This window comes from Antennarius striatus, chromosome 13 (assembly GCF_040054535.1).
Source record: "Antennarius striatus isolate MH-2024 chromosome 13, ASM4005453v1, whole genome shotgun sequence".
NCBI classification, from domain to species: Eukaryota; Metazoa; Chordata; class Actinopteri; order Lophiiformes; family Antennariidae; genus Antennarius; species Antennarius striatus.
Window position 1 is genome coordinate 171,639 of NC_090788.1, and position 23,362 is coordinate 195,000.

The 23,362-nt window shown below is 50.2% G+C and overlaps 1 protein-coding gene across 1 annotated transcript in view; it reads left to right on the top strand.

Moving 5' to 3' along the window:
* Positions 1-4,083: 4,083 nt before the first annotated feature.
* The window catches only part of wwc1 (WW and C2 domain containing 1), a 30,289-nt gene continuing 11,010 nt past the window's right edge, over positions 4,084-23,362 (top strand). The window contains exons 1-12 of the mRNA XM_068330676.1: positions 4,084-5,168; positions 7,756-7,865; positions 7,935-8,132; positions 8,198-8,274; positions 10,007-10,086; positions 12,762-12,891; positions 13,161-13,307; positions 14,101-14,171; positions 14,245-14,490; positions 16,401-16,490; positions 19,124-19,737; positions 23,244-23,362. The exon at positions 23,244-23,362 is cut by the window's right edge and continues 182 nt beyond it. Coding sequence (XP_068186777.1) covers positions 5,050-5,168; positions 7,756-7,865; positions 7,935-8,132; positions 8,198-8,274; positions 10,007-10,086; positions 12,762-12,891; positions 13,161-13,307; positions 14,101-14,171; positions 14,245-14,490; positions 16,401-16,490; positions 19,124-19,737; positions 23,244-23,362 — 2,001 coding nt within the window. The 5' untranslated portion in view covers positions 4,084-5,049. The remainder of the gene's footprint in view (positions 5,169-7,755; positions 7,866-7,934; positions 8,133-8,197; positions 8,275-10,006; positions 10,087-12,761; positions 12,892-13,160; positions 13,308-14,100; positions 14,172-14,244; positions 14,491-16,400; positions 16,491-19,123; positions 19,738-23,243) is intronic.

Here is a 23,362-nt window from a genome sequence, read left to right on the forward strand (position 1 = left end):
TCTGGACTGTTGAGCCTAAGTACTTCAAATCCTCCACCTTCTTGATCTCTTCTCCCTGTAACCTCACTCTTCCACTTGGGTCCCTCTCATTCACACACATGTACTCTGTCTTACTGCGGCTAACCTTCATTCCTCTCCTTTCCAGGACAAACCTCCACCTCTCTAGCTTCTCCTCCACCTGTTCCCTGCTCTCACTGCAGATCACAATGTCATCTGCAAACATCATAGTCCATGGAGATTCCTGTCTAACCTGGTCTGTCAGCCTGTCCATCACCATAGCAACAAGAAGGGGCTCAGAGCTGATCCCTGATGCAGTCCCACCTCCACCTTGAACTCCTCTGTCACACCTACACACACCTCACCACTGTCTTACAGTCCTCATACATGTCCTGCACCGCTCTAACATACTTCTCTGCCACTCCAGACTTCCTCATACAATACCACAGTTCCTCTCTGGACACCCTGTCATCAGCTTTCTCCAGATCTACAAAAACACAATGCAGCTCCCTCTGGCCTTCTCTGTACTTCTCTATCAACATCCTCAAAGCAAATACTGCATCTGTAGTACTCTGTTTTGGCATGAAACCATACTGCTGCTCACAAATGTTCACTTCTGCCCTTAGTCTAGCTTCCACTACTCTCTCCCATAACTTCATTGTATGGCTCATCAGCTTTATTCCTCTGTAGTTGCCACAACTCTGCACATCTCCCTTGTTCTTAAAAATGGGCACCAGCACACTTCTCCTCCATTCCTCAGGCATCTTCTCACTATCTAAGATCCTGTTGAACAACCCAGTCAGAAACTCTACTGCCACCTCTCCTAGACACTTCCATACCTCTACAGGTATATCATCAGGACCGACTGCCTTTCCACTCTTCATCCTCTTCAATGCCCTCCTCACTTCATCCTGACTAATCTTTGCTACTTCCTGGTCCACAACAGTCACCTCTTCTAGTCTTTGTTCTCTCTCATTTTCCACGTTCATCAACTCTTCAAAGTACTCTTTCCATCTTCCCATCACACTACTGGCACCTGTCAATAGACTTCCATCCCTATCCTTAATCACCCTAACCTGCTGCACGTCCTTCCCATCTCTGTCTCTCTGTCTTGCCAACCGGTATAGATCAGTCTCTCCCTCCTTACTGTCCAACCTAGCATACAAGTCATCATAAGCTTCTTGTTTGGCCTTTGCTACCTCTACCTTCACCTTACGCTGCATCTCCCTGTACTCCTGTCTACTCTCCTCAGTCCTCTCAGTGTCCCACTTCTTCTTAGCTAACCTCTTTCTCTGTATACACTCCTGTACCTCCTCATTCCACCACCAAGTCTCCTTATCTACTTTCCTTCCAGATGACACACCAAGTACTCTCCTACCTGTCTCCCTGATCACATTAGCTGTAGTTGTCCAGTCATCTGGAAGCACCTCCTGACCACCCAGAGCCTGTCTTAACTCCCTCCTAAAAGTCATGCAACACTCTTCCTTTTTCAGCTTCCACCATTTCGTCTTCTGCTCTGCCTTTGCCCTCTTCATCTTCCTCACCACCAGAGTCATCCTACACACCACCATCGTATGCTGTTTGGCTACACTCTCACCTACCACTACTTTACAGTCACTGATCTCCTTCAGGTTACACCGTCTACACAAGATGTAGTCTACCTGTGTGCTCCTACCTCCACTCTTATAGGTCACTCTATGTTCCTGCCTCTTCTGGAAGAAAGTATTCACTACAGCCATTTCCATCCTTTTTGCAAAGTCAACTACCATCTGTCCTTCTGCGTTCCTCTCCTGGATACCAAACCTGCCCATCACCTCCTCATCACCTCTGTTTCCTGCACCAACATGTCCATTGAAGTCTGCTCCAATGACAACTCTCTCACTTCTAGGCATGCTCTGCATCACTTCATCAAAGTCCAACCAGAATTTCTCCTTCTCCTCCAGCTCACATCCTACCTGTGGAGCATACCCGCCAACAACATTGAACATCACACCTTCTATTTCTAGCTTCAGACTCATCACTCTATCTGACACTCTTTTTACCTCCAGGACATTCCTAACAAACTCCTCCTTCAAGATAACTCCTACTCCATTTCTCTTCCCATCTACACCATGATAGAACAACTTGAACCCTGCTCCTAAACTTCTAGCCTTGCTACCTTTCCACCTGGTCTCCTGGACACACAGTATGTCTACCTTCCTCCTCTGCATCATGTCAACCAACTCTCTACCTTTTCCTGTCATAGTTCCAACATTCAACGTCCCTACTCTCAGTCCTATACTCTTGGTGTTCCTCTTCTCTCTCTTCCTACGAACACACTTTCCTCCTCTCCTTCTTCGACCAACAGTAATTTATTTCCACCGGCGCCCTGTAGGTCAACAGCGCCGATGGCGGTCGTTGTTAACCCGGGCCTCGACCGATCCGGTATGGAAGTCATAGGTTTGATTCACATCTTTGATTTGGCAAAAGTTTTACGCCGGATGCCCTTCCTGACGCAACCCTCTGTATTTATCCGGGGTTTGGGACCGGCACAATAAGACACTGGCTTGTGTCCTCTTGTGGCTACATTTAATAATAATAATAAATACAATCAATACAAATCAATAATCCAGGCAAACAGCAACACAGCTGCAGCTGCCAAACGGAGCAAGGATCTCTGGGAAAACATGGCCGACTGCGTCAGTGAGGAAGTTAGTGCCATTATAATATTACTGCCCCACTATGACTGCACTTGTGTATCTGACTACAGTAACATGTGTGTGTTCATACATGTGTGTGTGAACCACATGTTTGGTTATGACATGTGATCGTAGCCCCGTGACTTTATGAACAGCTCTACGTACTGTGTTCTTCACAGGTTTTCAGCATCGCCAACACAATACATAAAAGTACCGATCAATCAATCAATCAATCAATCAATCAATCAATCAATCAATCAATCAATCAATCAATCAATCAATCCATGATCTACTGAAACAAATCATTGATCAATGACATTTTATCTGTGTCTTGCTTGTAACCCGTCCAACGAGGGATTTCAGGACATCATAATAATTACCAACATCACTCAGAAATATATGAACTGTCTCAAAGACCCTCAGGTCAATGCACACTGTGGGGGGCTGTCAGCGCGGGGTTGGGGTGCGTTCCATTCCTGATGTGAGGCTCCAGCAGCTGACAGATGTAATGTAACCCCTCCCCCCAAAACCTCTACCTTTCTACAGTCATTGTTCAGCCAATCCCACCGGATTACAGCCATCCCTAAATATTCTCTCTGCCTGAGCGCTCTGCACACAAGCTGTGACCCGAGATCCACCGGGTTCTCAGGGAACGGACGGCCCGTTTTCAGGAGAACCGATTGGTCAGTAGGTGGGGCTGTTATACCTGCTGAGCTCTGATTGGTCAGTAGGTGGGGCTGTTATACCTGCTGAGCTCTGATTGGTCAGTAGGTGGGGCTGTTATACCTTCTGAGCTCTGATTGGTCAGTAGGTGGGGCTGTTATACCTTCTGAGCTCTGATTGGTCAGTAGGTGGGGCTGTTATACCTTCTGAGCTCTGATTGGTCAGTAGGTGGGGCTGTTATACCTGCTGATCTTATCCTGAACTTATCCTGCTCCGGAGCAGGTTAGGTGTTCAGCATAGGTTACCGCGACAACGTAACCCGATGGAAAGTCAGCCACCTTTATGGTACCGAAAAGCCAGGGTTAAACCTGAAGTTATCTGGCTAAACCATGATCCAGCTTTAGGGTACAGGCCTCAGGTGTAACTCTTTATCACGTGACTCATTTCATTTGTTTGTATTTACTTTATCTTTTTATTTGAGCTTCAACGGTTTATATACTGTAGTTTCACAGTTTATTGTAAATGCGGTGGTTTGAATACTTTTTATTAAAAGTCTGGGGTCGAATCCCACTCGCAGCTGATTGGCCACTTTTTATTTAATGCGTCACATTGATTCATGTCTGAATTACTGGTTTACACACCTGCGGGCTAGGCTAGGCTAATTTAGTTCTCTTTACAATTTCAAACCTTAATGCTTTTAATTTGAAATTTGTACCGGAAATGTTATTTTTCTGTCCTTCGACAGATGTTTTATTTTGAAAGCGAACCGGAAGTCAAGCTAGGTGTCTGTCCGTGCCTTGAAGCGGTGGACCGGCTGAAGCAGGACCGAGACTCGATCCGCACTCCGCCCGCCCGGTTCGGAACACAACCGACCCCCCAGCGACCGAGATCCAGGAGGATCCACCCAACCGGAAGCACCGAAGGGTTCGGTCGGCGGGTCCGGTCGGTCGCCCCGCGGCTAGCAGCGGCTACGGCTAAACATGGTGGCCTGTAGGGAACACGGGGCCAGCCGGAGCCAGTGCTCCGGGGGGCTCTAGTCCTCGTCCCGACGCCCCCCGGTGGAGCTCGTTTGGCGGCCCGCGGACTTCCGTTCCGCTGAGGCGCCGCCGACAGTTGGTCCGCGTCCGGTGCCCCGCGATCCGCTCCAAGACTTTCACCGGCCGCTCCAAGTTTCCAGAAGCTTCTGAAGTTGTGACACATGTGGACCGAGTCCCGGTCCGGTCGGGACTCGACCCCACGAGCTGCAGCACGGACGGTTCCGTGACTCCATTGTTCGCGGGGGGTTGAGGATCGTTGCCATGGCCTAACCGGAACCGCTCCACGCGCGGACTTGTGGGAAGCAACAGACTGATGACGGTGATGATGACGGGTCTGTAGGATCCAAGGGGACCGGGTCGGTAGGACTCTGAGGGGACCGGGTCTGTAGGATCCAAGGGGACCGGGTTGGTAGAATCTGAGGGGACCGGGTCGGTAAGATTTAAGGGGACTGGGTCGGTAGGATCTGAGGGGACCGGGTCGGTAGGATCTAAGGGGACTGGGTTGGTAGATTCTGAGGGGACCGGGTCGGTGGGATTCTGAGGGAACCCGGTCTGTAGGATCTAAGGGGACCGGGTCGGCAGGATTCTGAGGGGACCGGGTCGGTGGCATTCTGAGGGGACCGGGTCAGCAGGATTCTGGGGGGACTGGGTCGGTACATGGAGACGCGCCTGACATGCCCCGGAAGGAGCTGCCGCTACCGGAGGGGTGGGAGGAGGCCACGGACTTCGACGGGAAAGTCTACTTCATCGACCACGTTCACCAGAGCACTAGCTGGATCGACCCCCGCGACAGGTAGGGCTGATGACGTCACCCAGGTGGTTTTGGGGTGTGTGCCCTGAGAACGGTGAATGTGTGGTTCATGTTCTGGACGGAACTACCCCGTGTGGAGTCTCTGAGAACACGTTTCCATGGAAACCAGTCTGAGTGGGGTTGGACCCGTGTCCTTCAGTTAAGTTCACCCTCGTATGAACAATCCTGTTAGAACACAAAGGAGAACGCTTACAGATCGGGTTCAAGGTATCCGTTTGGGGTTTTGGGTCCAGGTTTCTTTTGGGGTTACGTGTTGAGGTTACTGCTAGGGTTAGGGGTTGATTGTTCAGGTTTCTGTTGGGGTTACTGCTAGTGTTTGGGGTTGAGGGTTCAGGCTTCTGTTAGTGTTAGGTGTTGGGGTTACTGCTAGGGTTAGGGGTTGAGGGTTGAGGCTTCTGTTAGGAGTTAAGTGTTGGGGTTGGGGTTCCTGCTAGGGTAAGGGGTTTAGGGTTTATGTTGGGCTATCCATTAGGGTTTGTGTTCTGATTGCCATTACAGTTGGGGGTAAAGTAAGGATTAAGGTTTGGGTTTCCCTTAGGGTTAGGGGTTTAAGGTTCGGGTTTCTGTTAGGGTTAGGTTTTTAGGCTTCAAGTTCAGTGTGTCCATTAGGGTTTAGTGTTCCGCTACTGAGTTTAGGTATGGGTTCAGGTTTCCCATAGGAATCGGAGTTAAGGGTTTAGTTTCAGGTTTGCTTTAGGGTTCGTGTTGATACTGTGTTGGGGTTAGGGTTATTGTGTTGGGGTTAGGGTTTTACTGTTTTGGGTTCGGATTACCTTTAGGGTTAGGGTTACCTTTAGGGTTAGGGTTACCTTTGGGGTTAGGGTTACCTGTAGGGTTAGGGTGAGGGTTACCTTTAGGGTGAGGGTTACCTGTAGGGTGGGGGTTACCGTTAGGGTTAGGGTGAGGGTTACCTTTAAGGTTAGGGTTACCTTTAGGGTTAGGGTGAGGGTTACCTTTAAGGTTAGGGTTACCTTTAGGGTTAGGGTGAGGGTTACCTTTAGGGTTAGGGTGAGGGTTACCTTTAAGGTTAGGGTTACCTTTAGGGTTAGGGTTACCTGTAGGGTTAGGGTGAGGGTTACATTTTAGGGTTAGGGTTACCTGTAGGGTTAGGGTGAGGGTTACCTTTAGGGTTAGGGTGAGGGTTACCATTAGAGTTAGGGTTGCCTGTAGGGTTAGGGTTACCTTTAGGATTAGGGTGAGGGTTACCTTTAGGGTTAGGGTGAGGGTTACCTTTAGGGTTAGGGTGAGGGTTACCGTTAGGGTGAGGGTTACCTTTAGGGTTTAGGGTACCTTTAGGGTTAGGGTGAGGGTTACCTGTAGGGTTTAGGGTACCTTTAAGGTGAGGGTTACCTTTAGGGTGAGGGTTACCTTTAGGGTTATGGTTGCCTCTAGTGTTAGGGTTACAGCAACGGTTCTGGTTCCTCTTGTGATACAGAACCAATCAATGTTCCTCATCCCAGGGCGGGGGGTCGCTCCAGAGTTGGGTTCGGATCATCTCAGATTCCAAAGGGCCAATGGTCTGGTCCACAGTTCTGCTGTCGGGTTTGTGGAACATGTGATCCTTGTTGCATCAATGAAGGGTATTGATTTAGTATCATAGGCCACGTTAGCACACCGTTATCACATGATTAGCACATCGTGAACACATCATTAGCACATGGTCAGCACACTGTTAGCACATGGTTAGCACACAATGGTGTTGGATCTCATCCCAGAGGGAGGGGTGCTTTTGAACCCTCACCCTCATGGAAACATTAGTGGAAGGGGCTTAGAGGGCTTACAGCCCGCCTGTACAATAGAACATTATGGGGGGGGGGGGGGGTTTGAGCCCCTCGGGATCCTGGGAATCCTTGGAATGGCTTATGTGTGGAATTCTGGGGCTTAGCCCTGGTCCTGGTCTTTAAGGCTGAGAACACGTTCACGCCTCCTCCCATGGTTCACACCTTTGTGGTCTGGGGGTGTGGGCAGCCGGAGGTGGGCAGCGAACCCGTGACCAGCGCCGCGTCAACGGCACCGGTCCCAGAGCGAACGAAGAATGATCCCGTTTGGGTGTGAACGGTCAGCACAAGAAATCAGATGTGGAAGAAATCTGATTGGTTGTAGTCTCAACGCAGCCTGAGGGCGGAGCTTTGAATCAACACCCACACATAAAGTACCAGATGGATGTTGTTGTTATGTTATTGTTCTGTTGTTGTTGTTGTGTTATTGTTGATGTGTTGTTGTGTTGATGTTTTGTTGATGTGTTGTTGTGTTGTTGTTGTTGTTGTGTTATTGTTGTTGTTGTGTTGATGTTTTGTTGTTGTTGTTTTTGTTGTGTTGTTGTTGTGTTGTTGTGTTATTGTTGTTGTTGTGTTGATGTGTTGTTGTTGTTTTTGTTGTGTTGTTGTTGTGCTGTTGTTGTGTTGTTGCTGTTGTTGATGTGTTGTTGTGTTATTGTTGTTGATGTGTTGTCGTTGTTTTTGTTGTGTTGTTGCTGATGTGTTGTTTTGTTATTGTTGTGTTGTTGTTGTTGTGTTGTTGTTGTGTTGTTTTTGCCCCCCGGCCCCCCTGACTGGCTGTTGTCCTGCAGGCAGACCAAGCCGCTGACGTTTGCTGACTGCATCGGGGACGAGCTGCCGGTGGGCTGGGAGGAGGCCTACGACCCGGCGGTGGGGGCCTACTATGTGGACCACAACACCAGTGAGTGCCCTGCCCTGCCCCGCCCCCCCCACCCCCCTAGCTGTGCCTGTAGCTCTCCTCTCCCACCAGAGCGGACCCAGCTGGAGGACCCGCGGGCCCAGTGGCAGGGCGAGCAGCAGGCCATGCTGCGGGCGTACCTGCTGGTGGCCCGGGACGCCCTGCTGGCCCAGAGGGAGACCTGCAGGGTCCGCGAGCAGCGGCTGCGCCTCGCCCAGCAGGACTACCTGCAGCTGCACCACGCCTGGAGGGACGGCTCGCAGACCAGCCGTGAGTACGGGGGGGTCCGGTCCTCCTGGGGGGCCATCTAGCTGATCGGTTCTTCTGTCCTGCAGTCAACTCCAGAAGCTCCACCTCCAGCAAGTACGACCCCGACATCCTGAAGGCCGACATCGCCACTGCCAGGAGCCGGGTAGGTGCCCCAGCAGGATGGGGGGGGCGGGTCGGGTGGAGCTTTTGATACCAGTGACTTGAAGCGTTCTCTCTTGGCTGGGTTCTGGTCCTGGTTCTGGCTCTGGTTTTGGTTCTGGTTGAAGTTCTGGCTCTGGCTGTAGCTCTGGTTCCGGTTCTGGCTCTGGTTGTAGTTCTGGCTCGGGCTCTGGTTCCGGTTCTGGCTCTGGTTGTAGTTCTGGCTCTGGCTCTGGTTCAGGTTCTGGCTCTGGCTCTCTGGTTGTAGCTCTGGTCCTGGTTCTGGCTCTAGTTGTAGTTCTGGCTCTGGTCCTGGTTCCTTACCAGCGAGCAGACGCCAGTGCTCCTAGCAGCTCGACGATCCACTGAGGGATGATGGGAATGCGGCCCAGCAGGATGCCAACGTGTCACCGCGGCGACAAGCGGTGGGTGACGTCACCAGGTCACACGCTGACCTAATGCATTCCTGCTGTCTGAGTTCCGTTGCCATGGCAACAGAACATGTGTGGAATGCTCACAACATGGATCCATCCATCTTCACCGGCTGGTCCTCACCCCACTGGCGTCACACTGCAGACCGTCCCAGTGCTCCCAGTCCAGGTCTGATGAGGCAAGCTGGACAACATCGTCTGCAAACGGCAGAGATGACATCCTTTGGTCCCCAAACTGGACCCCCCCTCCAGATCCTGGCTGCGCCTAGAAATTCTGTCCATAAAGATCATGAACAGAACTGGTGATAGAGGGCAGCCCTGCCGGAGTCCAACATGCACCTGGAACAGGTCTGACTTACTGCCAGGGTGGACCGGGCTCTGGCTCCAGTCCTACAGGGACCGGACAGCCCTCAGCACAGGGCCCCGGGCCGCCTACTCCCAAAGCACCCCCCACAAGATACCACGAGGAACACGATCGAATGCCTTCTCCAGATCCACAAAACACATGTGGAATGGTTGGGCAAACTCCCATGAACCCCCCAGCACTGGATGGAGAGTGTAGAGCTGGTCCCGTGTTCCACGACCGGGACCAAAACCACATTGTTCCTCCTGGATCCGGTTTGACTATAGGTCTGATCCTCCTCTCCAGGACCCTGGAATAGACTTTCCCTGGGGGCTGAGGAGTGTGACCCCCTACAGTCCCCCTTGTTGTAGAAGGGGGTTCCCCTGAGAACTGCCACCTCATGGTGGTGGAGTGTCTGAATGACCCCAGGAGCTCTGGTGTGGAGGGGGCAGTAAATACCCCTAAAACCACCAAAGGAGCGGCTGAATGGAGCCCCCGCAAAGCCGGAGAGACGGGGCCACGGGTGATGGGGGGTGTTGAAGGGGGGGTTCTGATGGGGTGGTTTGGATGGGAGGTTCCCGATGGGAGGTTCCCAAAGGGGGTGCTGATGGGGGGTCTCATGGGTCGTTCTGATGGGGGGGTCTAATAGGTTGTTCTGATGGGGGGGTTTAATGGGTCGTTCTGATGGGGGGGTCTAATGGGTCGTTCTGATGTGGGGGTCTAATAGGTTGTTCTGATGGGGGGGTCTAATGGGTCGTTCTGATGGGGGGGTCTAATAGGTTGTTCTGATGGGGGGGTCTAATAGGTTGTTCTGATGGGGGGGTCTAATGGGTCGTTCTGATGGGGGGGTCTAATAGGTTGTTCTGATGGGGGGGTCTAATGGCTCGTTCTGATGGGGGGGTCTAATGGCTCGTTCTGATGGGGGGTTCTGATGACCTCCATCTCCTCCCGTTTCTCCTCAGGTGAGCAAACTGAAGCGGGACCTGGCCTCCATGAAGCAGGAGCTGCAGCACAAGGAACATGGGTTCAAGACCCTCAGAGAGTAGGACACACCCCCAGACACGCCCCCACATCCCTGTGTGTGTGTCTGTGTGTGTGTGTGTCTGTGTGTGTCTGTCTGTGTGTGTGTGTGTGTGTGTACGTGTACATCACGTCCTCCTCTTATCTCCTTCCTTATCGCTGACACATGGCTCAGGTATCCCAGCATGCCGCGGTGCAGTCGCTGAATGGAATTTTCCCGGTGGAGGTGTGAACGGTGACGAGTGCGTATCTAAACGCGTGTAGGCGGGGCTGTTGGGTTTGTTAGATACACACACTCCAGCCGGGGGGTGGGTTCCATCAGAGACAGAAGCCCCTCCCCCTCCGAGCTGGGGGGGAGTGGTGAGTGAGCGCTGTGGGCGGTTCTGAGGTGCTAACAGTTAGCAGCTAGCTCAGAGAGAACAACCAGTCTGTCCTGGGGGGCAAGGGGGTCACGCCCCACGCTAGACATGTTAGCTGTGGGCGGGACTAGTGTTAGGCTGTCGGGTCTGTGGTCCATGTGATCAGAGCATGTTGAATAATGACCAGATGCATTGTGGGACATGGAGGATGCTGCAGGTTGTGTTTATGTAAACGTCTGGAAACCTTTAGTCAATAGATCAGCGATCAATACTGTTCCTGATCAGCTGAGTGTGTGTGTGTGTGTGTCTGTCTTTGTGTGTGACCCGTGTTCACCTGAGGCCGGCGTTTCAGGTATTCAGCCCAGCTGGAGGCGGAGCTCTGGTTGTCATGGTAACAGACAGGTGTCCCTGTGAGCGGTTGTCCAATGAGGGCGGGCGTTCCTGAATCGAGGGGCGTGGTTGGTGGGAGGTGGGAGCTGATTGGCAGTGCAGGGGGTTGTGGGTCGCTGCTGTTCCAGACGAGCGCCCCCCCCTCAGTTCCTGGTGCCCCGCCCCTCCCCCAGGGGCGGGGGGAATGTGGACCGACCGGTCCTCGAGACGCTTGCCCCACTGGCTGATGGGAGCTTTACAGAGCGCCGCTGCCTCTAAGGGCGGGGGGAGCTCCGCCTGCAGCGCTGTCTGACAACAACAGGATGTCACATGACTCACCTGGAAGTCGGGACGCGAGCAAACATTTGATCAAACATTCCCATCATGCCTCAGTGCAGCGACTGCAGGAAGACCAAACAAAACAAGCTGCTGCTGTCAGCTCACTGCCTAGTTCACTGACTAGTTCACTAGTTTACTAGTTCACTGACTAGGTCACTGACTAGTTCACTATTTCACTGACTAGTTCAGTAGTTTACTAGTTCACTGACTAGTTCACTGACTAGTTCACTGGTTCACTGACTAGTTCACTAGTTTACTAGTTCACTGACTAGTTCACTGACTAGTTCACTATTTCACTGACTAGTTCAGTAGTTTACTAGTTCACTGACTAGTTCACTGACTAGTTCACTAGTTCACTGACTAGTTCACTATTTCACTGACTAGTTCACTATTTCACTGACTAGTTCAGTAGTTTACTAGTTCACTGACTAGTTCACTGACTAGTTCACTAGTTCACTGAGTAGTTCACTAGTTCACTGACTAGTTCACTAGTTTTTTTAGTTCACTGACTACTTCAGTAGTTCACTGACTATTTCACTGACTAGTTCAGTAGTTTACTAGTTCACTGACTAGTTCACTAGTTCACTGACTAGTTCACTAGTTCACTAGTTCACTGACTAGTTCAGTAGTTTTTTTAGTTCACTGACTAGTTCAGTAGTTCACTGACTAGTTCACTGACTAGTTCACGAGTTCACTGACTAGTTCACGAGTTCACTGACTAGTTCACGAGTTCACTGACTCACTAGTTCACTGACTAGTTCACTGGTTTACTGAGTAGTTCACTAGTTTACTGACCAGTTCACTAGTTTACTAGTTCACTTAATAGTTCACAAGTTCACTGACTTGTTCACTGACTAGTCCACTAGTTCACTGACTAGTTCACTAGTTCACCGACTTGTTCACTGGCTAGTCCAGTAGTTCACTGACTAGTTCACTGACTACTCCTCTAGTTCCATGACTATTCCGCAAGTTCACTGACTAGTTCACTGACTCGTTAACTAATGAGTCCACTAGTTCACTAACTAGTTCACTAACTAGTCCAGTAACTAGCTCCACTAGTTCACTGACTAGTTCACTAGTTCACTGACTCGTTCACTAGTCCACTAACTAGTTTACTCTCTGGCTGCTTCATCAAAACTAATAAAGTCATGTTTTTACTGATGTTCAGATCAGCTGATCTCTGATTGGTGTTAAATTATTGATCCACACTGACCTTCATCCTGTCTGGTTCCTTCTCCTCCTCCTCCTCCTGCTCCTCCTCCTCCTTCATCCTTCAACCTTCATCCTGTCTGTTTCCTCCTCCTCCTCCTGCTCCTCCTCCTCCTCCTTCATCCTTCAACCTTCATCCTGTCTGTTTCTTCCTCCTCCTCCTCCTCTTGCTCCTCCTCCTCCTTCATCCTTCAACCTTCATCCTGTCTGTTTCCTCCTCCTCCTCCTCCTCCTGCTCCTCCTCCTCCTTCATCCTTCAACCTTCATCCTGTCTGTTTCCTCCTCCTCCTCCTCCTCCTGCTCCTCCTCCTCCTTCATCCTTCAACCTTCATCCTGTCTGTTTCCTCCTCCTGCTCCTCCTCCTCCTTCATCCTTCAACCTTCATCTTGTCTGTTTCCTCCTCCTCCTGCTCCTCCTCCAGCATCGACCTGAAGGTGTCCAGCAGCCCCTCGGGGCTCCAGGTGCAGGAGGCTCAGGCCATCCTGAGTGAGGTGCGCTCCATTCGTGACGCCATCAGCGCCGGGGAGAAGGAGAAACAGGAACTGATGCAGGTGACAGGAGGTGTTGATGGGGGGGTTCGTGACCCTGAGGGGGGGTAGATGTCTGGTTGGTGCCCACACCTCCCAGCCTTAAGGGTCAAGCCCTGGTGATTTAATGTGTTAATGTTAGGGGTTAGGGTTAACCCTGGGGTTAGGGGTTGGTGTTAGCTTTGGGGTGAGGGATTAGCTCTTCGTTCAGACATGTGATTGGACGTTGATTGCATCGGATTAAATCCAGAATCAGACGCATTGACTCTTCATCAGCCTCGCTCCTCCTCCAGAAACTGGCCGTGCTGAAGGATGGGTTCCAGCTGGACTCGGGGTCCCAGCAGGAGCTGTGGGGCAGCGGCCCCTCGCTGGCCGGCTCCCAGCTGTCCAGCCCCCGGCTGTACTCAGACGCCGGCTCCCAGACCGACATCCCCGCCGAGGTGAGTCCAGGACCAGATCCCAGTCAATAGAAGGCAATAGGGGGGCAGCACCGGGGACCCGTTAGTGGGGTCAGACCCCTGGTTTGGGAACCACTCTTCTGAACTGGTTTACTGTGACTGATGTACTGGAAGTTATGGGCCCTGGAGTGGTGCACCATAGGACCAGCTTAAGGTAGATTAGGTTCATAAAGTGGTTAGTTTAGTTTGGATTAGGTTAAATTGTGTTAGTTTAGGTTAGATTAGATTAGTTTATCTTGGAGTAGGGCAGTTTAGGGTTAGATTAGGGGAGTTTAGGTTAAATTGCATTAGTTTAGGGTTGGATTAGGTTAAATTGCGTTAGTTTAGCTTAGATCTATTGTAGTTTAGGTTAGATTAGGGTAGTTTAGGTTAAATTGCATTACTTTAGGTTGGATTAGGGTAGTTTAGGTTAGATTAGGGTACTTTAGGTTTGATTAGGGTAGTTTAGGTAAAATTGCGTTAGTTTAGGTTAGTTAAGTTAGTTTAGGTTAGATTAGGTTAGTTTAGGTTAGATTGGTTAGATAAGGTAGGTAACATTGTGAGTTTAGGTTAGCTTTGGTTGGTAACGTGGTGAGTTTAGTTCAGGTTAAGTTACTTTTGGTTGGTAACGTGGTGAGTTTAGTTCAGGTTAAGTTATTTTTGGTTGGTAACGTGGTGAGTTTAGTTCAGGTTAAGTTATTTTTGGTTGGTAACGTGGTGAGTTTAGTTCAGGTTAAGTTAGCTGTGGTTGGTAACGTGAGTAGTCTGAACGGCGCTGGTCTTTCTCTGTCTTCAGTTCAACAGCAGCACCAACAGGCTGGCTGAGAAGGTCCGTCTGAGTCTGAAGTACGAGGAGGCCAGGAGAAGGTAGGCCAGGGGACCTTCACACAGATGTGTGCTAGCAGCTAGCAACTCCTGCTAATCCTCCTCACGTCTCCAGGATCGCCACCCTCGAGGTGCAGATCGCCAAACTGGACAGCGAGGCGTGGCCGGGGCTGTTGGACCCCGAGCGAGACCGGCTGATCCTCATCAACGAGAAGGAGGAGCTGCTGAAGGAGCTGCAGTACGTCAGCCCCCGCCAGCGCCTGCGGCCCCCCGACGCCGAGAAGCTGGAGTCTGAGAAGAAACGTCTGGAGAGAGACCTGCAGGCCGCCAGAGACAACCAGAGCAAGGCTCTGACAGAGAGGTGGGCACCCTCACCGCGCGCCAGCGCCACATGGCTGGGCTAAAGGTCAGGCTTAGGGTCAGGCTGAAGATCAGGCTGGGCTAAAGGTCAGGCTGAAGGTCAGGCTTAGGGTCAGGCTGAAGGTCAGGCTGAGGGTCAGGCTGGAGGTTAATCTGAGGGTCAGGCTGGAGGCTAGGCTGAGGGTCAGGCTGAAGGTCAGGCTGAGGGTCAGGTGTAGTGAAGAAGTACACTTTATTAATTATAGTCACTCAGTATATACATTTTGTGTTAGTGTAACAGTCAGTGTATACAGGCCCCCTGAACACCCCACACAGGGGGGCCTGTAAGCATGCAGTTAGTACACAACATCAAACTACACACATCAGGAGGCAGAGTGACGGGCAGCGGGTTTCGGAACGCGCCCCAATAGAGCAGCTTGTAGGGGGGACGGCGCCTTGCTCAAGGGTGCCTCGGCAGTGGCTGGGAGGTGAGCTGACACCTCCCACTCCTGGTGACATCATGGCGAGAGCGGGATTCGATCTGCCGATGGCTGGGGCGATCTGTCTACGAGACATCTGCTCTACCGCTGAGCCACTGCCGCCCCGTGTGATGATGTCACAGTGGAGCCTGTTTGTCCTGCTGAGCTTCAGAGATTTCAGGGCCAACCTCACGTTCAAGAACCCCCCCACACACCCCCCAAACCAGACTCACGTGGTCAGGTCAGGCTTCATCTGACTCAGTGTCCCTTTGTGTCGGTTCTCCTGTTCCTGAAACCTGAGAGGCTTTAGAGCCTGGTCTCTCACACACACACACACACACACACACACACACACACACACACACACACACACACACACACACACACACACACACACACACAACTACACACACACACACACACACACACCTTTAATTTGGGGCTCAAAATATGTTTTTACCAGAAAAACATGTCTTCCTGACCCCATGCAGCATGTGTCCCTACACTAGAACCCTGACAGTAGAACACCATGCTAAAACCCAACACTAGAACCCAACAGTAAACCCAACGCTATATTCTGACCCTATAACCCAACACTATATCCTGACCTTAGAACCCAACACTAGAACCCAACAGTAAAACCAACACTATATCCTGACACTAGAATCCAACAGTAAACCCAACACTATATCCTGATACTAGAAACCAACACTAGAACCCAACAGTAAACCCAACACTATATCCTGACCCTAGAACCCAACACTATATCCTGACCCTAGAACCCAACACTATATCCTGACCCTAGAACCCAACACTGTATCCTGACCCTAGAACCCAACACTATATCCTGACCCTAGAACCCAACACTATATCCCGACACTAGAACCCAACGCTATTTCCCAACACCCATCGGGAAATAGGAGCAGGTACAGGAAGTCAATCCTGCCACAAGGCATCACTTTGTACAGCAGATAGTTCCACCAGCCTGGTGTTTAGATGTGGCTTTCATTAAGTCCTGTGTGTTGCCACAGTGAGTCACACTATTTAATGACTTTATGCTAGGTTTTATTATGATGGTTAATATTTTTAATATTATTCTTATTCCCTTCCCCCGTGTTTCTGTTCTGTGTGTCTGAATGCTGCTGCAAGATTTAAATTTCCCAGTTTGGGATAAAGAAAGTATATCTCATGTTCCAACACCTCTGCATGGCGTTAGCCATTAGGGTTAGCGACTCTATATGAAACGATGTAAGGCTTCAGCTGCAGGCCAGGTAGAGGTACATCTGGCCTCAAAAGTCCAGCCCGGCCCGAGCCCGCGGGTATTAAACTGGCCCGAGCCCGCGGGTATTAAAACCTGACCCGGCCCGAGTTTTGGGCCAGCTCGGGCTTAAGATCTTACCTCCAAGGCCAGGAGCTGCTCCTTATCTCAGGACCCCATTTCCTGTTCATTCAGGCTTCGCCTTCACTGCAAGAGGAACAAGCTGGTCAGGGAGCTGGAGGAGACGGTCCGGCTGGCCACGTCGCTGCATACCCAACTCAAGAGGTGGGTTCTTCTGCTAGTGCTGGCTGCTAGTTCTCTATAAACTGTCTCATTATGAATTTTAGTGTTCAGGGATTACGGTCCTAACCCTAACCCTGACCCTCCTCTGCACTCCTGATCACCATTGTTTTCATCTGCTCCGGACAAAGCCCCTTTGTTCTGATGAAGATCCTGCAGGTGTTTGTCCAAGTGTTCAGCTTTTTTAGCGATATCAGCATTCTTTTAGTGAGATTCTCATTAATGTAGACATTTTTTCCTTTCAGTTTGAAGCCTTGTTTCAGGAGAACAATCTTGTGTTTACGATTGTTGAATTTGATCACACTGAGGTGGTCTCCTCCCTCCAGATGGGGATGGGTAACATGTCTCCATCTGGTCTGATCTATAGTTATCTCCAGATCCCTCAGAGAACTCACTTGTTGCTCCAGAGTCTCGGTGTCAGCGCTGTGTTCAGTTCCCTCTCCTCTGGACAGCATGTGTGTTAGTACGGAGCTTGGTTTTTTTGTCGGTGATGATCTCATCATTCATGCATATCCAGTCTTTGTTGTCCCTGTTCCAGGACAACGATGCACCGGTGTTTTTCTTCCATATCTTTCTGCATTTGCTCCATCTCATTTCTCATTTCTTCGATGGCGTATAAACGTATAGGGTTAGGTTTAGGTTAAGACTAGGGTAAGGGTTAGGTTTAAGTTAAGACTAGGGTTAGGGTTAGGTTAAGACTAGGGTTAGGTTTAGGTTAAGACTAGGGTAAGGGTTAGGTTTAGGTTAAGACTAGGGTTAGGTTAAGACTAGGGTAAGGGTTAGGGTTAGGTTAATACTAGGGTAAGGGTTAGGGTTAGGTTAAGACTAGGGTTAGGGTTAGGTTAAGACTAGAGTAAGGGTTAGGTTTAGGTTAAGACTAGGGTTAGGGTTAGGTTAAGACTAGGGTTAGGTTTAGGTTAAGACTAGGGTAAGGGTTAGGTTTAGGTTAAGACTAGGGTTAGGGTTAGGTTAAGACTAGGGTTAGGGTTAGGTTAAGACTAGGGTAAGGGTTAGGTTAAGACTAGGGTTAGGGTTAGGTTAAGACTAGGGTTAGGTTAAGATTAGGGTTAGGTTTAGGTTAAGACTAGGGTAAGGGTTAGGTTAAGACTAGGGTAAGGGTTAGGTTTAGGTTAAGACTAGGGTAAGGGTTAGGTTTAGGTTAAGACTAGGGTTAGGTTTAGGTTAAGACTAGGGTTAGGGTTAGGTTAAGACTAGGGTAAGGGTTAGGTTTAGGTTAAGACTAGGGTTAGGGTTAGGTTAAGACTAGGGTAAGGGTTAGGTTTAGGTTAAGACTAGGGTTAGGGTTAGGTTTAGGTTAAGACTAGGGTTAGGGTTAGGTTAAGAATAGGGTTAGGTTTAGGGTAAGACTAGGGTAAGGGTTAGGTTTAGGTTAAGACTAGGGTTAGGGTTAGGTTAAGACTATGGTAAGGGTTAGGTTTAGGTTAAGACTAGGGTTAGGTTAAGACTAGGGTAAGGGTTAGGGTTAGGTTAATACTAGGGTAAGGGTTAGGGTTAGGTTAAGACTAGGGTAAGGGTTAGGGTTAGGTTAAGACTAGGGTTAGGGTTAGGTTAAGACTAGAGTAAGGGTTAGGTTTAGGTTAAGACTAGGGTTAGGGTTAGGTTAAGACTAGGGTTAGGTTTAGGTTAAGACTAGGGTAAGGGTTAGGTTTAGGTTAAGACTAGGGTTAGGGTTAGGTTAAGACTAGGGTAAGGGTTAGGTTAAGACTAGGGTAAGGGTTAGGGTTAGGTTAAGACTAGGGTTAGGTTAAGATTAGGGTTAGGTTTAGGTTAAGACTAGGGTAAGGGTTAGGTTAAGACTAGGGTAAGGGTTAGGTTTAGGTTAAGACTAGGGTAAGGGTTAGGTTTAGGTTAAGACTAGGGTTAGGTTTAGGTTAAGACAGGTTAAGACTAGGGTAAGGGTTAGGTTTAGGTTAAGACTAGGGTTAGGGTTAGGTTAAGACTAGGGTAAGGGTTAGGTTAAGACTAGGGTAAGGGTTAGGGTTAGGTTAAGACTAGGGTTAGGTTAAGATTAGGGTTAGGTTTAGGTTAAGACTAGGGTAAGGGTTAGGTTAAGACTAGGGTAAGGGTTAGGTTTAGGTTAAGACTAGGGTAAGGGTTAGGTTTAGGTTAAGACTAGGGTAAGGGTTAGGTTTAGGTTAAGACTAGGGTTAGGTTAAGACTAGGGTAAGGGTTAGGTTTAGGTTAAGACTAGGGTTAGGGTTAGGTTAAGACTAGGGTTAGGGTTAGGTTTAGGTTAAGACTAGGGTTAGGGTTAGGTTAAGACTAGGGTTAGGTTTAGGGTAAGACTAGGGTAAGGGTTAGGTTTAGGGTAAGACTAGGGTAAGGGTTAGGTTTAGGTTAAGACTAGGGTTAGGGTTAGGTTAAGACTAGGGTTAGGTTTAGGGTAAGACTAGGGTAAGGGTTAGGTTTAGGTTAAGACTAGGGTTAGGTTAAGACTAGGGTAAGGGTTAGGTTTAGGTTAAGACTAGGGTTAGGGTTAGGTTAAGACTAGGGTAAGGGTTAGGAGTTTAGTTTTTAGGTTTAGGTTCTGGTGCTGGTCACAAACTGTTGTGGTTCTGGTGTGTGTGTGTGTGTGTGTGTGTCTGCCCCCCCCACAGCCTGTCCACCAGCACCCTGTCCTGCTCGTCCGGCAGCAGTCGGGGCTCCCTGACGTCCAGCCGGGGGTCTCTGGCCACCACCTCCAGCCTAGGCTCCGCCTCCTCCCTCAGCTTCTCGGACCTGTACCTGGAGCAGCCCGAGCTGGTTGACCCAGACTTCCAGAACAAGCTGGACGGCCTCCTGCAGGAGGGGGTTCCGGGGGGGTTCCGCCCCTCCAGTTCCATCACCACCATACATGAACACGAGGTGACGGGCTGCGAGGGGCGGGACGCCGGGGGGCCTGATGGGAAAGCAGCTGGAGGGGCAGGAGGGGCGTTTCTGGACCCGTCCAGGGTCCAGACCCTCAGAACCTCAGACACGCCCCACTCCATGAGCTCCCTGTCGCCGCGCTCGTCCCTGTCCTCGCTGTCCCCCCCCTGCTCGCCGCTGGTCACCGACACCAGCTTCCTGTCTGGGGACGTGTTTGTGGGCCAGACGGAACCGGGGGGCCTGAGTCTGGACCCGGAGCTCCACAGCAGACTGGCCGAGCTGGAGCTCAGCCTGGACCCCCAGGAGCAGGTGCAGGGGGGCCCCGGGGGGCCCCGCAACAACCTGCTGGGAGAGGAGCCCCGAGGTGAGCCCACACGTCTGTTCCCCCTGTCCCCGCTGGACCTGACCCAGGTTCTGGTCCCAGTTTCAGGTTCTGGTTCTAGCATCAGGTTCTGGTTCTAGCATCAGGTTCTGGTTCCAGCTTCATGTTCTGGTTCTAGCTTTCGGTTCTGGTTCCAGTTTCATGTTCTGGTTCTAGCTTCAAGTTCTGGTTCTAGCATCAGGTTCTGGTTCCAGCTTCATGTTCTGGTTCTAGCTTCAGGTTCTGGTTCTAGCATCAGGTTCTGGTTCCAGCGTCGAGTTCTGGTTTTAGCTTCAGGTTCTGGTTCCAGATTCAAGTTCTGGTTCTAGCATCAGGTTCTGATTGCAGCGTCAGGTTCTTGTTTTAGCTTCAGGTTCTGGTTCCAGCTTCAGGTTCTGGTTGTAGCATCAGGTTCTGGTTTTAGCTTCAGGTTCTGGTTCCAGTTTCAGGTTATGTTTCCAGCTTCAGGTTCTGGGTCCAGCTTCAGGTTATGGTTCCAGGTTCAGGTTCTGGTTCCACTTTCAGGTTCTGGTTCCAGCTTCAGGTTCTGGTTCCAGCTTCATGTTCTGGTTCTAGCTTTCGGTTCTGGTTCCAGTTTCATGTTCTGGTTCTAGCTTCAAGTTCTGGTTCTAGCATCAGGTTCTGGTTCCAGCTTCATGTTCTGGTTCTAGCTTCAGGTTCTGGTTCTAGCATCAGGTTCTGGTTCCAGCGTCGAGTTCTGGTTTTAGCTTCAGGTTCTGGTTCCAGTTTCAAGTTCTGGTTCTAGCATCAGGTTCTGGTTGCAGCGTCAGGTTCTTGTTTTAGCTTCAGGTTCTGGTTCCAGCTTCAGGTTCTGGTTGTAGCATCAGGTTCTGGTTTTAGCTTCAGGTTCTGGTTCCAGTTTCAGGTTATGTTTCCAGCTTCAGGTTCTGGGTCCAGCTTCAGGTTATGGTTCCAGGTTCAGGTTCTGGTTCCAGCTTCAGGTTCTGGTTCCAGCTTCAGGTTCTGGTTCCAGCTTCAGGTTCTGGTTCTAGCATCAGGTTCTGGTTCTAGCATCAGGTTATGGTTCCAGCGTCATGTTCTGGTTCCAGCATCAGGTTCTGGTTCTAGCATCAGGTTCTGGTTCTAGCATCAAGTTCTGGTTCCAGCTTCATGTTCTGGTTCTAGCTTTCGGTTCTGGTTCCAGTTTCATGTTCTGGTTCCAGCTTCATGTTCTGGTTCTAGCTTCAGGTTCTGGTTCCAGATTCAGGTTCTGGTTCTAGCATCAGGTTCTGGTTGCAGCGTCAGGTTCTTGTTTTAGCTTCAGGTTCTGGTTGCAGCTTCAGGTTCTGGTTGTAGCATCAGGTTCTGGTTTTAGCTTCAGGTTCTGGTTCTATCTTCAGGTTCTGGTTCCAGTTTCAGGTTATGGTTCCAGTTTCAGGTTCTGGGTCCAGCTTCAGGTTATGGTTCCAGGTTCAGGTTCTGGTTCCAGTTTCAGGTTCTGGTTCCAGCTTCAGGTTCTGGTTCCAGCTTCAGGTTATGGTTCTAGCATTAGGTTCTGGTTCTAGCATCAGGTTCTGGTTCCAGCGTCATGTTTTGGTTCCAGCATCAGGTTCTGGTTCTAGCATCAGGTTCTGGTTCTAGCTTCAGGTTCTGATTCCAGCGTCATGTTCTGGTTCTACCATCAGGTTCCGGTTCCAGCTTCAGGTTCTAGTTCTAGCATCAGGTTCTGGTTTTAGCTTCAGGTTCTGGTTCTAGCTTCAGGTTCTGGTTTCAGCTTCAGTTTCTGGTTCCAGTTTCAGGTTATGGTTCCAGTTTCAGGTTCTGGTTCCAGTTTCAGGTTCTGGTTCTAGCATCAGGTTCTGGTTGCAGCGTCAGGTTCTTGTTTTAGCTTCAGGTTCTGGTTCTAGCATCAGGTTCTGGTTCTAGCATCAGGTTCTGGTTCCAGCGTCATGTTCTGGTTCCAGCATCAGGTTCTGGTTCTAGCATCAAGTTCTGGTTCCAGCTTCAGGTTCTGGTTGTAGCATCAGGTTTCGGTTCTAGCATCAGGTTCTGGTTCCAGCGTCATGTTCTGGTTCCAGCATCAGGTTCTGGTTCCAGCGTCGGGTTCTGGTTTTAGCTTCAGGTTCTGGTTCCAGTTTCAGGTTCTGGTTCCAGCTTCAGGTTCTTGTTTTAGCTTCAGGTTCTGGTTCCAGATTCTGGTTCGTGTTCTAGCTTCAGGTTCTGGTTCTAGCATCAGGTTCCGGTTTTAGCTTCAGGTTCTGGTTTCAGCTTCAGGTTATGGTTCCAGTTTCAGGTTATGGTTCCAGGTTCTGGTTCCAGTTTCAGGTTCTGGTTCTAGCATCAGGTTCTGGTTTTACCTTCAGGTTATGGTTCCTGTTTCAGGTTCTGGTTCCAGCTCCAGGTTCTGGTTCCAGCTTCAGGTTCTGGTTCTATCATCATGTTCTGGTTCTAGCTTCAAGTTCTGGTTCTAGCATCAGGTTCTGATTTCAGCGTCAGGTTCTTGTTTTAGCTTCAGGTTCTGGTTCCAGCTTCAGGTTCTGGTTGTAGCATCAGGTTCTGGTTTTAGCTTCAGGTTCTGGTTCCAGTTTCAGGTTATGTTTCCAGCTTCAGGTTCTGGGTCCAGCTTCAGGTTATGGTTCCAGTTTCAGGTTCTGGTTCCAGTTTCAGGTTATGGTTCCAGCTTCAGGTTCTGGTTCCAGCTTCAGGTTCTGGTTCCAGCATCAGGTTCTGGTTCTAGCATCAAGTTCTGGTTCCAGCTTCAGGTTCTGGTTGTAGCATCAGGTTTCGGTTCTAGCATCAGGTTCTGGTTCCAGCGTCATGTTCTGGTTCCAGCATCAGGTTCTGGTTCCAGCGTCGGGTTCTGGTTTTAGCTTCAGGTTCTGGTTCCAGTTTCAGGTTCTGGTTCCAGCTTCAGGTTCTTGTTTTAGCTTCAGGTTCTGGTTCCAGATTCTGGTTCGTGTTCTAGCTTCAGGTTCTGGTTCTAGCATCAGGTTCCGGTTTTAGCTTCAGGTTCTGGTTTCAGCTTCAGGTTCTGGTTCCAGTTTCAGGTTATGGTTCCAGCTTCAGGTTCTGGTTCCAGTTTCAGGTTCTGGTTCTAGCATCAGGTTCTGGTTTTACCTTCAGGTTATGGTTCCTGTTTCAGGTTCTGGTTCCAGCTCCAGGTTCTGGTTCCAGCTTAAGGTTCTGGTTCTATCATCATGTTCTGGTTCTAGCTTCAGGTTCTGGTTCCAGCTTCAGGTTCTGGTTACAGCTTCATATTCTGGTTCTAGCATCAGGTTCTGGTTCTAGCATCAGGTTCTGGTTCCAGCTCCATATTCCTGTTCGAGCGTCAGGTTCTGGTTCCAGCTTAAGGTTCTGGTTTTAGCTTCATGTTTTGGTTCCATCTTCAGGTTATTGTTCCAGGCTCTGGTTCCAGCTTTAGGTTCTGGTTCCAGCTTCAGGTTCTCGCTGGAACTGTGAAACGTTGTGACCTTCAGCGCGTTTCCAATCCCAGCTAACTGCAGCTGTTACCATGACGACGTTTCAACAGGTTCGAACTTGTGTTTCAGAGTCCTCCCAGCTGCAGGGGCCGGGGGCGGGGCCAAAGAAGATGGGCGTCACCTCGGCGGTGTCTGACGAGTCGGTGGCGGGTGACAGCGGCGTGTACGAGCCTTCCTCCAGACCGGGC